Source organism: Metopolophium dirhodum, chromosome 4, assembly GCF_019925205.1.
Source record: "Metopolophium dirhodum isolate CAU chromosome 4, ASM1992520v1, whole genome shotgun sequence".
Lineage (NCBI taxonomy): Eukaryota > Metazoa > Arthropoda > Insecta > Hemiptera > Aphididae > Metopolophium > Metopolophium dirhodum.
This window is the reverse complement of record NC_083563.1, coordinates 8,474,052-8,490,835: the sequence shown is the minus strand read 5'-3', so window position 1 is coordinate 8,490,835 and position 16,784 is coordinate 8,474,052. Positions and strand designations below refer to the sequence as shown.

General features: G+C 30.3%; 1 protein-coding gene across 1 annotated transcript; it reads left to right on the top strand.

The window, feature by feature from the left end:
• The first annotated feature begins 2,972 nt into the window (after nt 1–2,972).
• Nucleotides 2,973–12,841, top strand: LOC132943424 (MORN repeat-containing protein 3-like). The gene is made up of 5 exons (XM_061012412.1): nt 2,973–3,206; nt 6,849–6,994; nt 8,249–8,414; nt 11,132–11,313; nt 11,468–12,841. Exons 1-5 carry the CDS (start codon nt 3,068–3,070, stop codon nt 11,540–11,542), a joined length of 708 nt encoding a protein of 235 aa, XP_060868395.1. The 5' UTR covers nt 2,973–3,067; the 3' UTR covers nt 11,543–12,841.
• The last annotated feature ends 3,943 nt before the right edge of the window (nt 12,842–16,784 follow it).

Genomic DNA, 16,784 nt, shown 5'->3' with positions numbered 1-16,784 from the left:
ACCACCCAATTCATTTTGCCAGAACAAATTAGACATTAAAACCTTCCCCTTGACTCAACTGATCTATTAGTGAAAACCGTATTAAAATCCGTTGAGTACTCTTCGATATATGCGAGTACATACAAAAAAAGGGCTGATTGATACATTAAAAATGAACATTGTTGAAGTGTTAGTAGGGATCCTTGATTTTTTCTATAGTAATAAATATAGCCTATGTTACTCGAGCATAATGTAGCATTATGTATCGGTATGTGCACAGTAATCAAATAAGTTATTCAAAATTATAGACAAACGTCATGTTTATGTTACAACATCATATTTTCATCATGACAATCATAATTAATTAAAATTAAAGTGCATACTTTATAAAACCGAAACATATAAGTACATAAAGTTTGTACGAGATGATTTTGTCGTCAGTCGATGGAATTATGGAAATATTAAAAACTTACTAAAGCTCGGCGACATGGGAGTTTAATATAAAAAAAGTCGACCTAGACGTGGGTGTCAGAATACACTTGAAACTATGATAACACGTCGAAAAAAAATCTAATCCCGTGGTTTAAGATATTCAGCCCACGATAAAATCGCTTTAAAGTTCCGCGACCGGGGGGAATAATATACGAAAAAAAAATCGCCAACTTTGCTGTCGTTATAAAAATATACGACGCATAATCGGCATCATCGTGATAACGTTTAATAATCAAATATTGTTTTTAGCACCGTCGTGTATTTTATTTTATAATAATATAGGCGGGGATTAAAACTGTCGGATAGTTCCTACACAAGCCATTTTACGTAAACAATGTGCACAATAAATTACAATATTCCACTACACCAAAGTACAATACGCGTATTTATTTATTCCGTAGCAGAACAAACACGGACACCGTCACATCGAAACTATAATAATATTGTATAACGAGAGGCGAACAGACGGCATCCGCAAAATATAATAATATAATATACAATACGATGCCATCGCGTATTATACGATTCGTACAACCGAAATGAATAAAACGTTTTTTTATTATTTTTTTTCATCTACGACGCTTTTTTTTTTTTTTATCGTCTATTCGACGAACATTCGTATTATTATTATTATTATTATTAATATCGAATATCAGCTTTATATAATCCCCGGCGGCGGTGGCGGCGGTGGCAGAGACAGTAGCCTTCATAATATTGTTATATCATAGCCGTTAGGCGAGGATTCGATAAAAATTTCAACCGGATTTATACACGACGTGCGTCCCCGAAGGCTCCCGAATGAGCGCCGCCATTGGAAAGTTTCGTTAAAGTTTTTAAGTGTTTCACCACGCCGTACTGTAATATATTATATATACATACGTGCGTATATACATATCGGATATGTACGTCGTACAATAATTGTCTACATATATAGACTCGACAACACATACACATTATACGGTCGCCTGGAACTTGTTGAACTCGGCAAAAGTGGTATACGCTAACTCGATATATTATAATTATTATAAAAGTACGCCGTTGGTAATATAGTCTCGTCTAAACCAGAGTGATGTTCACGACGTCGCACACGCCTGCAAACTATATTAGCTCATATTATATTATAATAATATTGTTCAATATTCGCGTGTATAAGACAGTGTGTGTATTAATCCCGAGTCGATTTTTGAATTTTCAAAATATAAAATATTTTCTTTTACAAACTATTTGTTGTTGTTTTTACCATGCCTAGTGGTTTTTAAAGATTTGAAATCGTATTAATTACGATTCTTTTTCTTGGTTAATAGTCTGTGTTATAAGTGGTCCAGTGCTGGTTTTTCAAATGTTCAGCAATTCTATAAAATTGGAAAGTTACGTTTGGATAGGTCACTGAGTGCCCTCCCGATATCTGTTAGTCTCCCTATGTATATATTATCTTTAATCAAAATTATTTATTGTACCAAATGTGTATAGATTGTAATTATATTTTAATAAAAAAAAAAAACACAAAAAACTATATTTTTATCTGAAAAAAGAAGATAATATAATTAATATAATTCGTAAAAAAAATCTTAACATTTTATTATTTTTGAAGACATTTTATAGAGTTTCAGATTTAAATATTAATGAACGGAGTTCAATGCGGATGTAGAATATTATATTTTATTAGTTAAAAAAAAAAAAAACTAACAAATTTGGAGCTCCATTACGCTGGCACCCGCATACTAGAAATTTGCGTCAACGATTGTTAAATCATTTGTGCAGGTTTGTAACCACAAAATTTTAATTTGTACAACCTCCCAAACACCACAAAATCCATTACAAAAATGCGGGTGCCAGCGTAACTTGTGATTACAAACCTGCACAAATGATATAACAATCGTTGACGCAGATTTCGATTCAAATTTCTAATATTCGGGTGCCAGCGTAACGGAGCTCAAATTTGGTTGATTTTAGAGAACTTATTCCCGTAGAGCGTATTTTTGGGGAGTGTTTCCCGAGTGCGTCTCCAAATGACCCTTTTTTAATGTGCGTCCATTTTTGTGGACAAAATTACATTGGCACCGGCTGCGGCTGCCTTAAATTATTAGTAGTAACCCATGAACTGTGTACCTATTGACGTATTGTCATATATTATTTATTTTTATTCACGTCAGCTAACGTTTTTGTCATGTAACAGAGCACGCCATTATCTATAACTTATACTTGTATATGTTATATCTAAGTATAACTATTATTATTATAACTCACCACCGTCATCAAAACTCTACACCGATCGATTCGCGCAATACTCGAGAAAATCGTTTTTATTTATAAAGTTTCCAGCGCGTTCTGCTGAAGAAAACAAAAAAGAGTTGTGCTCGCACTGATACCTTTCGATAGCTATTACACATAGGTCCGTGTAATCGACACTTTGGCGGACCTGACCTAGTAACAACGGCGAACGAACAGCGTTGCTAAGAAACAGTGCGTGGTAGCAGTGGCGGCGGCGGCGAGGCATTAGCTCTCCGACACTTTGGATCTAATTGAGAATAATATTTTTACACTATTACGCCCTCGTCACCGTTCGGAAGGTTATTCGGACCGAAAACCTCTCGAAATGCCTTCGATCCATCGCAGGTGCGGCCCGTCCAAGGTACAGTGGTTGGAGCAGAACTCCATGAAAAACGGATTCAAGCCTGGAGTGCACGAAAAGTACGGGCTGTATGTGGGCAACTGGGAATACGACACAAAACAAGGTGAGTTCACGATTAGCTATTGCAAAGGGTAGGTCAACCGATTAAAGGTCGGTTTTAATCGTCGTGTTTTTCAATTGTTCGTAGACATAGAACATAATTCAGATAATATTGTGCTGTTATTTATTTTAACAATATTGGTAACTATATATAGTTAAATAATAATATGCGTGCTATTGGTCTTCATCTATCTAAACTGTCAATTTTCACTTTTATATACAAATTACTTTGCTTTTTAGTTCCATCTATCTAATATTGTATTACTTATTAAGTATTTAACGTAGGTACCCTATATTGCACCATTATATATATATTTTTAAAGGCGTTATGCCAGATAATTTTACAATAAATAAATAAATATTATAAAATATAATATACAGGGTGTATCAAGGAAATTCGACAATTATTGTACATTAAAATACGTTGTCTATAAGTATAGATTGCTGTGATACACTCTCTATATAACAAAGCCATTGGGTGTGATTTAGAAACCATGCTTTAGAATACCCAAGTTATAAAAACCACGTGTAAAAACATAATTTTACTGAGTTTATATTTTTAATATATTTTTTTCTTGTTTCATCATGTCATATAATACATTGCACGTAGGTGCGTTAAATAAATGATATATTATTGATTGTACTAATTTCTTTTTTTTTTAAATTTAAAATATGAAGTTTATATCTAAATAAATAAATCGTAGGATTAAAAATAAAAATTATTGCATTTTTATAAAAAATATTAATGGAATATAATACGGTATAGTTTATCAATAAATGTAAATTGTTGTATATAACAATTGATAATTATAAATTCTCAAATTTGATTTAAACTCATAAACCTAAATCATAATATTAAGATTGTCTACTATTTATTTAAAAATATGGTTTTTATTTAGGTTTTCATTATTCTCTTTTTTTTATTAAATACAAATGATTCGATTGTAAAAATGTTTTAATAAGTTGTATTATTAGTCATATATTGTTTATAACAATATGATCTTTCTAAATTGTAGTAATTGTTGTTGTTGTTGTTGCAATCATGCTTTAAAATCATATAATATATTGGAATAAATTGTAATATTCTAAAATTTTTAACCATCATAGAATATTCTCGTGTGGCTACTACCAGTACGTGTAGCAACTTTAATTTTATTTTTTTAACGTAGCGATAAATATTGGGTTTTACGATGATGTGTGTTTCCATTGTTTTTCGTATGCATTGATTTCAAATTAAATATAATTAATAATATCTTATATTATGTAAACACCTGCATGCCGTGAATGCCGTGACACAATACATGATCAGTAACCTTTGAGAATATTTTGAATACTTACTATTTACAATAATTTAGATGTATGCAGTACGGGTCATATTATAGAACATTTGAACATTTGTTAGCAAACTAATGACCAATTCATTGTTTTGAGAATATATTTTACCTCGACCCACCGTTGTATTTTTTTTTTTTACATAAATATGAATTTTTAATAACAGATGAAGACTTTTGAAACACCCGCCTGTATTAATGTGGACTTCTCAATAATAAATTACACTCAAAACCTCAAAAACAACTATACAGCAGAGTGACTATCGTTGTTACTCATTTTACATTCGTTCGTTCTATGCCCTGCTTTATATCGATTATAATATTGACCTATGTTAATAAATTAGAGCAAGCAAATTAAAGATAGGGTTACGCAACTGCAATATAGACCCTTTATTATAACAAAAATAAATCGATACCTTGTTTGTTTTTATTTTTTATAAAAAAAAAAAATAGTTTTAAAAGTAAAGTTTAAATGACATTTTTTATATTGTAATATTACGTGTCATCGACTAAAAACACAAGTCAAAATGCATGCTTATTATAATGGAAAAAGGTTTTTTTTAATTTTCTTTTATTACCGTAAAAAATGACTAAACCCGAACAAACACGAGTTTAAAATCAAAGTATATAGAATATGAATAATTGTATTGCTTTATACATGTATATTGTACCTTTACGATAATGGGATGATCCAAATAGTAATTAAACTAGGTTAGGTATATTGTTAAACCTTCATAAGTTGGTTAAGTAGTATTTTTATTTTTATTTTGATTAGAACTTTCAATTTTTTTTAAGTACATCAACTTAAATAAATCCAACATTCACTTGATAATTTTTAGATTTATAGAAAATGCTAATATAAATATACAGTGGACATTTCATGGATATATTTTATCAAAAACCGATATTTTTGCATAAAAATTCCTGTCTTACATCAATTTTTTTTCCTACGATTTTGAAAACTACTGGGTATTTTGATCTCCCAAATGCATCAATAGTAGATTCACTTTTTCACCAGAAAAGATAGTGAAGTTGAAAATCGAAGTATTATTACGATAAGAAGTACACAAACACATAAAAAAAAACAAGCCACATCATTGTAAAATCAATACCTATATTATCCACTCACATTTTAAAACGAAACGTATCTATATCATATCATTATTTAACACATAAGTCAATAATCAATAAAGTATCGCCGTTCGTCATTTATATAATACAATATTTTTTTTATAAAATCAACTGTGATGCTGGTAACCACGGCGACAGTATTTGTAGTGACGAATGGACCATTTGGGTATTATTTGTATATGTATTTGTACGCAGTATGCTACACACAGTTTACAACAAATACGATAATAATGTGGAAACCTCTAACACTTAGTGCCGCTGTATATTATATTACGCTCACATAACTAACTTTTACGTTTATAGCGAGTATTGTGCGAAGATGTAGGTAAATTCATTAGTAGGTCAGTTATTATTATTATTATTATTATTATTGAAAAATTAGGCTAGGTACACAATAATAGACACTGTATTGAATTTCGGAAATTCGATGTACGACCCTGACCATTGTACAAGTTCTGCAGATATTATTATATATTATTTGTAGTACCTATGATATTTGAAAAATAATAGCGATGGACGTTAAAAGGGATGTCGGTGATTCTAGTACCTATTCGTATATCTTTTGTTTTCAGTCCGTCTATATCACATTATTTACGAGCAATCTCTATATAACAATCGCTACCACGACCGTGGTAGTTAACTGAAATGACTGTACTTTAAAATTATTGATAGTATTCGTTCGATGACAACGTTCTGCCGGTGAACAACAATAACCATCTGGACCTTATATATAAAATACGAACAGACACGACAAACTTGTTGCTAACCAAGACGTACACGTTCGATGGTGGTAGGTCATAGGGATCATTCACAATAAAATCATGTAAAATATTGTCTCTCGCTATCTTGGTTTTACTACAAATATACTAGAATATGATGCTAAACGTAGGTTTTTGTATTCATTCATCTTATAGATTGAGTACGTGAAAACACATAAAATTCATCTTAAAATCGTGTTCGAATGGTATTTTACCAAAATGAAATAATAATATGTTAGGTAGGTACATAAAAATTGAATTATATTTTTTCACATTGGTGCACCGTGCGCGTTATTCATTATTACAAAACCGATTGTAATATGCACGAAAAATCTACATAAAATCATCCACTTATGCTATTTTAATATTTCCCTTTGCCACGTCGTTCAATTGTTTAAAATCTTTACGGTGGGTTTTTATACTCAGGAAAAGGAAAAAAGTCTTACAAGAACAAAACAGTTTACGAGGGAGATTGGGTCGCGAACAAAAGACATGGTTTTGGCGTGCTGATGAAGAAAGTCGATGACCATTTTGTATACGTTTACGAAGGACAATGGATCAATAACCGATTCGTAAGTAGTATATAGTATTAAATGTATAGGTATACAATACTATATTATGTAGGTACATATATAATATTATACGACTCGAACACAATACCTATTGCTGAATCACTACAACAGTTTTCTCATTAGTTAAGGCACTTAAACGGTCATATTTTTGAAAATGACATACAGACGGTGTAGTACAAGACTTTAAAAATCTATCTCTAACAAGTTGACTGCCCTACCGATTTTTTTTTTGATTTTGCCACGAACGCCTTGAGTATCGTATGTACACTCAGGTTAGGGTGGTTTTGTGAACCCGGTCTGAGTATCGTATATCATAATATTATGATACTCAGTTTTTTTAGTGTCTCTGGCATGAGGATAATTCCCCAGATATAAATAAATAAATAATCTTGAAAAATGTCGTGTGTCATACACGATACACAAGACGAAATTGGCAAGTATAAGTAAAATATTAAGGTCTATAATTGAAAATTGTAGGTACGTGTGATACATGAGACAGTCGACTTGTTGAGGATACACATTTATTTTATTTAACACTGTGATAGGTATCGCATAATATGCAGCCAACACGCGTTCAGTGTTTCATTTTATATCTTTTATCCTCATTATACCTAATATACGTTTAGTAAAATTATTATTTTTTTAACATTTAGGAATTTTAATTTAGATACATCGACATTACAATTTAGATACATTATCAAAATAATAATCTACTTAACAATTTGAAGTAAATATAGAGGTGGTTCTCGATCGAAAATAAAAAAAATCTGTGTGTCTACAGTCTCCTTAAAATATGAAATACTAAAATCAAAATGTTTACAAAACCGATCTTAGAAATTATCAAAAAATTCAAATTAAATATTCTCGATTACTTGTCATAATAATATAGTGAAATGGTTAATATCACTCTGTATTTATTTATATTGTAAATGTTTTTCGAGGGGACGGGGTTAAAATATGGCAAATATATCGAGACGTTTTGAACTTACCGATGTACATTTTATTATTATCATTGCATGAGACACAGCACGATTTCAAGTGCTTAGCGAATTATTTATGCGTTACATTTAATTTACGTATAATATGCAATAAACACGATGACGACAATATTATTATTATATAGTCACGTTAATCGTCAAACGAGACGTTTCGGTGTTCGCGCTCAAAAAGTAGCGATTGCCGGTTTTATGCGAGCAATGGACTTTTATAATACCATAATATATAGTGTTTATTGTCGTCTTTGTATTATATAAGGCTAAAGGCAAATGGTACGAAGAGGGCGGCATTTACGATGGTTGCTTTTCGACGGCCGGTAACAGAATAAAATGCGGTTACGGGACCATGCGGTGGAACGACGGTGCCGTATACCGAGGTCATTGGCGAAACAACGAATACGACGGCCGAGGAAAACTCACTGAAGGTAAAAACTGCATTGCATTTTGTTATTTATTACTATACAATATACAATTTACCTGCATATTTTATACAAGGTGTTAAATTTATCACCAAACAGTTCTCTCGTGTTTTCAAAAATATTTGTTGAAAAATTATATTTTTTTTTCCTATTTGCTTATCGCGTTACCTGTACCGAATTTTATTACTTGTGGTATTTTTTTTTTTAAAACAATAACATCAATTTTGATTGAAAATATTTTTTTTGAATATTTTTATACTTAAAAATATAATTATGATCTAATAGTCAATAAGTTATAATATATGTACAAGTATTTAAAGCGTTTTGCTTAGATGAGCACATGACATACAATTCCGCTCGTATAAAATGTAAATGCTTACAACTAGACCACGAATTATATGCATTTGCATATGCAGTTATGCAAATTCATATAATAGCCTTTTTCTACAAGAAATGCATATTTCATTGGTTTGTGGCGTAAAGGCCATATTGCATAAATAATTGCTGTTTTTTACATGAAATGAATTTGAAAGTTTATCACTGTCGACCGGAATAGTTTCCAGCCGTCGTTGTATATTATGCTAGCCGATTTCGCGTACTTCGTTTAAAGTTACTTTAAAAAAAATTGTGATTGTTCAACTCTTTTTGGATGTAACTCGCTGCAGTAAGTGAAACTCGGCACTCTGATAAGCAATCTGACTACGTCGGATTGCGGACGACGGCGATAATCGGCTATAAGTGCAAGTCAGCTACTTTGGTAGGCAATGTGCGAAAATTCGATTTGATGCAAACTTGTACTTGATATGCCCGATTAGCTAATGGCAACCAATAATAAATAAATGATATTTCTGCTAATATCAATTTCTCCAATAACCAATAGCGACTGTTTATAAACAAACATTCCCATCGTAAATCTCAAAATCCCTGTTTGAGCACTTCTCCGGGCTCCTATTGCGTTATGTGATATAGCCTTAAGCCTTCCTCAATAAATAGACTAATAAGCAACACAAAAAAAAATTTCAATTCGAACCAGTAGTTCTCGAGATTACCGAATTCAAACAAACAAACTCTTCAGCTTTATAATAATATAGTATAGATAAGTGAATCATAATTTATTGTCGAGTTTTAATAAGATAATATAATATTATCTTTAATCGTTTGCACACGACGCGCTCACATTAACAGCCAGTAACATTCGTTTAAAAAATTCGTTCCTAAATTCTGTAGTTTTCTGAAAAAATACTGCATAAAAGACAACAAACCAGACGAATCCACTTTACCGAAGAATTGCGTTGCAGACGTTTAAATAAAATATGTCTTGGAGAAAATCAAGAGCAATTTTGGTATATGAGACTACAGAGACACACAGAGTAGGCACATGTTCATGTTGGTGCTAAACCGCGAATTTATTTATTAGAAAACCAACCCTAAACCTTTATTTTACTGAGTTCTACACACATCATTGCTCCTAATCAATCGACTGTGACTTTACATAAATTATGTTATCATCTCGTACTTAAATTAGTTAATTATGTACAACAAAACAACTAATAACTTTTATTAATTTAATTAATAATGTTTGGTCTACTATCTACTAGATCATATACATCGTATACATTTTTAAATTAAAATGAATACATTAAAAAAAAAAATCAAATTATGAAAACTACATTTTAGGTGCATATTTTAACATTATATATTCATAAATTCAGACTTTACTGTCGCATATCTGCATTGGTGCATAATATTGTTATAATCGAATTTTTTCTACTGCATATAATTATACGCAGTAATGCAGTATTAACCTCAGGGTCTATTTATAAAAAAAATAATTAACTGGTTCAATGTGTGTAAACATTTTTTTTTTTTAAGGAAAAACATAGTTTTTGGATTATAAATATAATATGTTTAAAACACCTTACATCCCAGTTGAGTCCGTTCTTCCATCCTTTATTTACTAGTTTTAGGTACATAGTTATGATTGTTTGTATTAATAGGTTATATTATGTATAACCATTAACCATGGTTCTATTCAAAGTAAACGCATACCAGCCAATATTAAAAAAAAACACCATAGCACGCTACTCGATATTTTTCTACTAGGAAAATCTATGAATCATAAATATGTTTTTGATTATAAGTAACCATAACAACTAAAATCTTACGACAAATCGGTCAGACATGATAAAAACTGTATCCAGTCCAAAAAATTGATTTATTTTAATATAAAATACGAGTCTTGTATAACATAGATTCATTGCGGACATATTACAAATTAGGTGCCTACCATAATATATATAAAAGCTACCAAATAATTAATTTTTAGTTGGTTAAAGTACTTTTAGAAAATAACTTTTTTAGTTATAAAAAAATCATAAAATATTTATTTTTTTTTTAATTGACCTTGAGCATTGGATTTCACGGCTGTTAGCATTTTGAAGGTGGGTTTCGGATGTCTGAAAGTAACACGTGTATGTGGCCCGAGGATTCGTCATTAAGAACCCGGATGGTGGTCACCCATCCGGGAACTAGCGACGCCGGTTGATGCTTGACCTCAGAACACGTTAGTGACTGAGGCCGACCGCCGAGCCCCACCGTCGTATACTATATTATATACCCACTTGCTATGTAAAAGTATATTAATATTATTATTAATGCGGCAGTATCGATATTTATTTTTTGTTTTCGAAATATGTAACGCCATTGTTATACGCGTCTTACAGCGAACGGTAACGTTTACGAAGGACAATGGAGAAATGGTTTGAAACACGGTGAAGGTGTGTACGTGTTCAAAGACAAAGGCCAATCGATGGAGGGCGTTTGGATCGGCGGAGAGCTGAAACTCAGCACCGTCAGATATGTGGACGAACCGGACAGTGCGCGAACACAATATGTCATGCCCGAGGTACAATAGGCATAATATTATTATTATTGTATTGCGTATTTCGTGTGAAAAAAAAAAGAAACTGTGTTTGACATTATGTCATAAATGTTTAAAACGACGGAGATTGGATGGGAGATTGTATGTAGTAATATTATCGTATGCTCTGTTAATATAGATTTCCAAATCTGACGAGAAAAGTATACGAGAAGCGTACGAGTACACGAAATCGGAAACGCTCAAAAACCTGTGAGAAATATCGAAACCGTTGCGTTATGAAATTATAAATTGTATATAATAATATTGTGTTGTGAGTATAATATATTATAATGTATACGGTATGATATTATAACGATCTACCGTAGTGCGTACACTACCGAAGGGTAGGGGGCAGTGTCGAAATCGACTGGCTGAGCGTGAATAATTTTTATGTTTTCCGTGATCCGACAATGCAGTCGAGAAATGCTATGTCGTTTCGGTTGCTCCCATTCAGAAGGACAGTTTTACGAGTTTGCCAAATAATAAGGATAATACATTAAGCACAGTAGATTTAAACTAGGAATCCCGAATCGGTATCCGAATATTTCGGTTCAGCTCCTTTTGTTAAGCTTGATGAAGTATCCCAGCGATTAAACATTGTTCGAGGGTAACTACAGTAAGTATATGGTTGTGTGATCAGGGTTTCCAACAATATGGTTGTATTAAGGAAATTATTATAACATATTATAATATGCAAATGTAAGACTTCCTTTGTAATTATTACACGTCTAACAATATACATATTAAATTGATCAATTAATTTAAGTCTATAATCTCATTATTTATAAAAGTTTAAACTTTTTTGAAAAGATTGTATTACATAATTTTACGCAAACATAGTTTTTGAAAAAAATTTATATTTTTTAAAACTGTTTCATTGTTATCTGAAGTCTTGAGTTGTTTCATTTTTTAAACGACAACATTAGCATTCAATTTTATATTCCAAAGCAGTAAATATTTTTGGGAGTATTTAGATACATACGAATCAAAGATTATATAATATAGTTACTACGTCTCCGGGCAATAAGTCGATGCACCTATAGTTTATTCAACAAAATTATTTTTTTATGTGACACGCAATGTAACATACTATAAGTATGTAAGTATAATTACTTACGTTTGCTATACAGACAATTGCCGTATTAATTTTGTGCAGCTGTCGGAATAAGAAATAATTCTCTTGCAAGGATGACGTGTTTAGCCAATGCAGATCCGTTCTTTTTATAGTTTTTGTAATTTATATAAAATATAAATTGTGTTCTGTGCCTCTTACACGATTGTAATATTTTATTTTATCTTATTAGACTTACATTATTGTGAAATTTTTCAAACTATTATAGTTTTATTATTTTGAGTCACCGTAATATTAGGTTTTGGCCCGTTAAAAAATAATTATAATAAATAATTATAAGTAATTTTGATGAGTAGAGTAGTGGACTAGCATTTTTCAGAGTACCCATCTACTGTCAACATTTAATTTTAATGAATCAATGTGATCCGAAAAATATAAAATTTAGAATATAAAATAAAAATAATGTTCTTACTTACTTGTTATTCAAAAAAGTTAAAAGTAAAAATAATGTCGATAAATAATTGTAAAAAATATTGTTTTGCAGTGTCCTAAAATTGTGTAAAACTAATATTTAAAAAAAATAATATATTTTTTAAATAAAAATCCATATGGTATAAGTATTATTATTTTTTTGTTTACAACATTCACTAATTGTTCAACTGTATACAACTTGATACACAATTTACTTAAAAATAAACTTTATTAATCATAGTAGCATGATTATAATTGTAAAAATAATATTGTTAACTTAAGTAGTTATAAGCTCATAAACCATAATCAGCTATTACTAACTAAAACAAATTTTAAATTATTATCATATTATTTTATATAATAAAACGCTTATATTATATTCATGATATTGTAATTTGTATTATAATCAGTGAACTCTTTCTAAACAACATTTATATTATTTAGTCCTAGCATGGACCATTTGTTCAATATATCACAAGAATGATTATTCAATGCATTTCAATAAAATAATAATATTATTATTATAAATTAATATTACCATCACACGGCGTGTTGGACAGGCAATTCAGGTACATCGAAGTCACGGATTGTGGATACTATTTATTTTCCGGTAATACCAACGTATTATTATGCCATATTTTACCTCAAGTAAAATAGTCATTATAGTGTAACAAATTAATCGTATAAGGTAGGTTTTGTACAATTTGTTATATATTTTATTCAAGTACATAGTTATTATTTATATACTTTTCAGTATAATATTATGACGTTCGGTTAACATGGCTTTAAATATTACAAAATGTAAAATATATTGTTCAACTTCATAAGTTGAACGTTTATATTTTTATATACAACCATAATATTATAATGAAATCGTATATCGGTCTCACACATCGACGCTTACCAAATATTATTATTTAATTTATACCTTTGAAGTTATTGTCCGTTGGTAATATTATTCGTCGAACAAACGTTTGGTGTACGGACATATTTTGCAAGGTTCTCGAGATAAACATCGAACATATCATTGTTCGGACTGTATTTGTTATGGTTAAAATATGAGTTTTTTGTTTTCATTGTTCGAGGAAGTACTAAAGGGTTGAATAATGACTTAAATGAACCGCCGGACGCAGTCGTGGTGTTATAACGGAATACTGGTGTTTCAATCTGAAAGTATAGTTGAAAATCCATTGATAAATGATAACAATATTATAAATGGACTAATATTTTTCTCACAAAGGTATAACTAGATTATTATCCACCTGCGCCTTGTATGATTGAGTATTTAGAAGGTATCATTAATCAAGTTGTTATATCAATATCTAATACGAATACCTACAGATTTTTCATAGTATTATTGTTGTAATTTTAATTAAATTTTTTTTAAATATTGTTGATTGCAATGAGTGAAGTATAAAAGATATCATGGTATTTTTTTTATTTTACAATACCTATTATGTTGATAATTTATTTCTGAACGATGAATTATTATTATTATTTTTATGTCTGTCATCATCATTTGAGGCAGTAAAAATGCTTTGATATTCAACTCTGAAAGGGATTTTTACTAGAAAATTGGATCTAGTTGGTACTTTGAGTGGTAAAATAATAAAAAAAAGATGTATGTCAATGTCAGTTTAATTTACAAGTAAAAATTTAGTACCATTGGAATTTACACGTTTTTACTAGTTGTAGATAATCGTAACTATGCAGGTATTTACATAATATTAAAAAACTATATATATAATCGGAAGAATTTACAATCGTCCATTATTTACGCAATGTCGATGACGAATCATAATAATAACTATAATTATTATGATATACCTATTTTAACTGAAACCAGGTATCTTGACCGTAACCGGTTGACGATAACAACGACGACACTGTCTACTACTCTTATAGACAATGCTACTAGAATAACGGTCGTCGAGCAGTACTTAGAACGGATGGTTATTATATTAGTAACACCGGAAGCATCCGCCGCCAGACTTATCTCGCGCACGCGTGTGCACTAGGTATAATAATATATTATATAGTACCATAAAATACATAATACGCCGTCCGCTACCCGCAGGATAGTACGCATCGGCTCTCCGAATCTCCATTAAGTATACAACATATAACATAGTTAGTGTATAGTGAGCATGCAGTAAGTATATGTACATAAATATAGCAGCAACAGAAGCGGTGCGTAATCCCTCAGAATCGTATACTTATTGTTTACGACCAAATTAGTATTGCGCCGTTGGTAGCCCGAGCGGTGTGTGTGTGTGTGTGTGTGTGTGTGTGTGTGTGTGTGTGTGTGTGTGTGTGTGTGTGCGTGCGTGTGTGTGTGTGTGTGTATGTGTGTGTGTATTATAAGTTATATAATAGAATAACGTATGATAGTATTCCTATAGAAATATGCCCAAGGCTATAGAGTATAGGTTGAGGACTATTTTGGGATGCAAAGCTGTGGGGGCACATCTCAAACACGAAACCGGACATCCCTCCCCCCAACTAGACATACAATTACAGTGATCCGTTTTTTAACATTTATTATCATTATATCCAGTGTTCGGATTAGATAAGTATTTTTTTTATCTAGATAATGATAAAGATAATGCAACCCAAGTGTATCTAGATAGATATAAAAGATAACTTAACTCATATTTATCTAGATAAAGATAAAGATAAATACTTTTTTATCTAGATAAAAAAAAAGATACAATTTTTTTTTAAATGGATTTTAAATTAATGTATATTTAGTTGGACGCTAGGAACATAATAATAATAATGATATAAATAAAATAATTACATTATTTATAAATCATAACCTTGGTTTGAGAATCTGTATAAATATTTAAAATACGTTTGTACAATTTCGCAATTTTTATCAATAAAATATGTATCTAGATGAATTTATTTAGATTAGTAAAAAAATTATCTAAGATGAACGTTGAGATAGCTTGTAACTATTTATCTAGATAAGATAAATTATGAATAAATAATTATCTAGATATTCATCTGGATAAATTTATCTAGATTAGTCCCTACACTGATTATATCATTACATATACCATCATCACAATATTATTATGATTATTACAAAAATTTTGGTACACAAATTATATAACATAATATTATGCTTATATAGATTTACACGTCAATCACTCACAAAGCTCGTCAATATTTTCCTGGAAATCGTGACTTCTGTTGATCCGACTACTCCCAATTCCCCACACACATTGTTCTAATATAATATTAGGTACCTAACTGGGTGCACGTAATAGTATGAAACGGGCATGGACCAATAATGGCGCTCCTCATAATGTCAGAAAACCAATAATTACGCCTACATTTTAGTTTCTCAACCAGTAATGAAAAATATGTTTTTGTCCAACCGAATTCCATTATATTCCAAATATGTTATGCACATATACGCATAGATAGGCACAATATATTTTAATAAATTGGAAAGTCAGTGATCTAAATGTAATGTGAGGACCTATTTAAGTCCATTTAAAAAAAAAAATATAATATAATATAATCAACCAATTTCTTTTATAATAATTCGCAAAAAAAAAAATAAAAAAATATGTTAAGTAAGTCTTAATTAGTTAGTTAGTTAATTAAAAAAAAAACATTTTTTTAAATACTAAAATAGATAATATTTCACTGAGTTAAAATAAAATGATCTTTTTTTTATACAAATTAATTTTCAAATTGATTAATTTTTTATGGAATGAGAGCAATTTGTTATATTTTTAAAAACAAAATATTAAGACTTCCCCAATTTTTAATAAATAGTTAGATAGGTATACCTACTATATAGTGCAAATCCAATAACGATCACACTAATCGTTGATATTTTTTTATTTGTTTTCATAATTTATCAAAATGTCTTCTATATGGACTGCTATTAAAACCA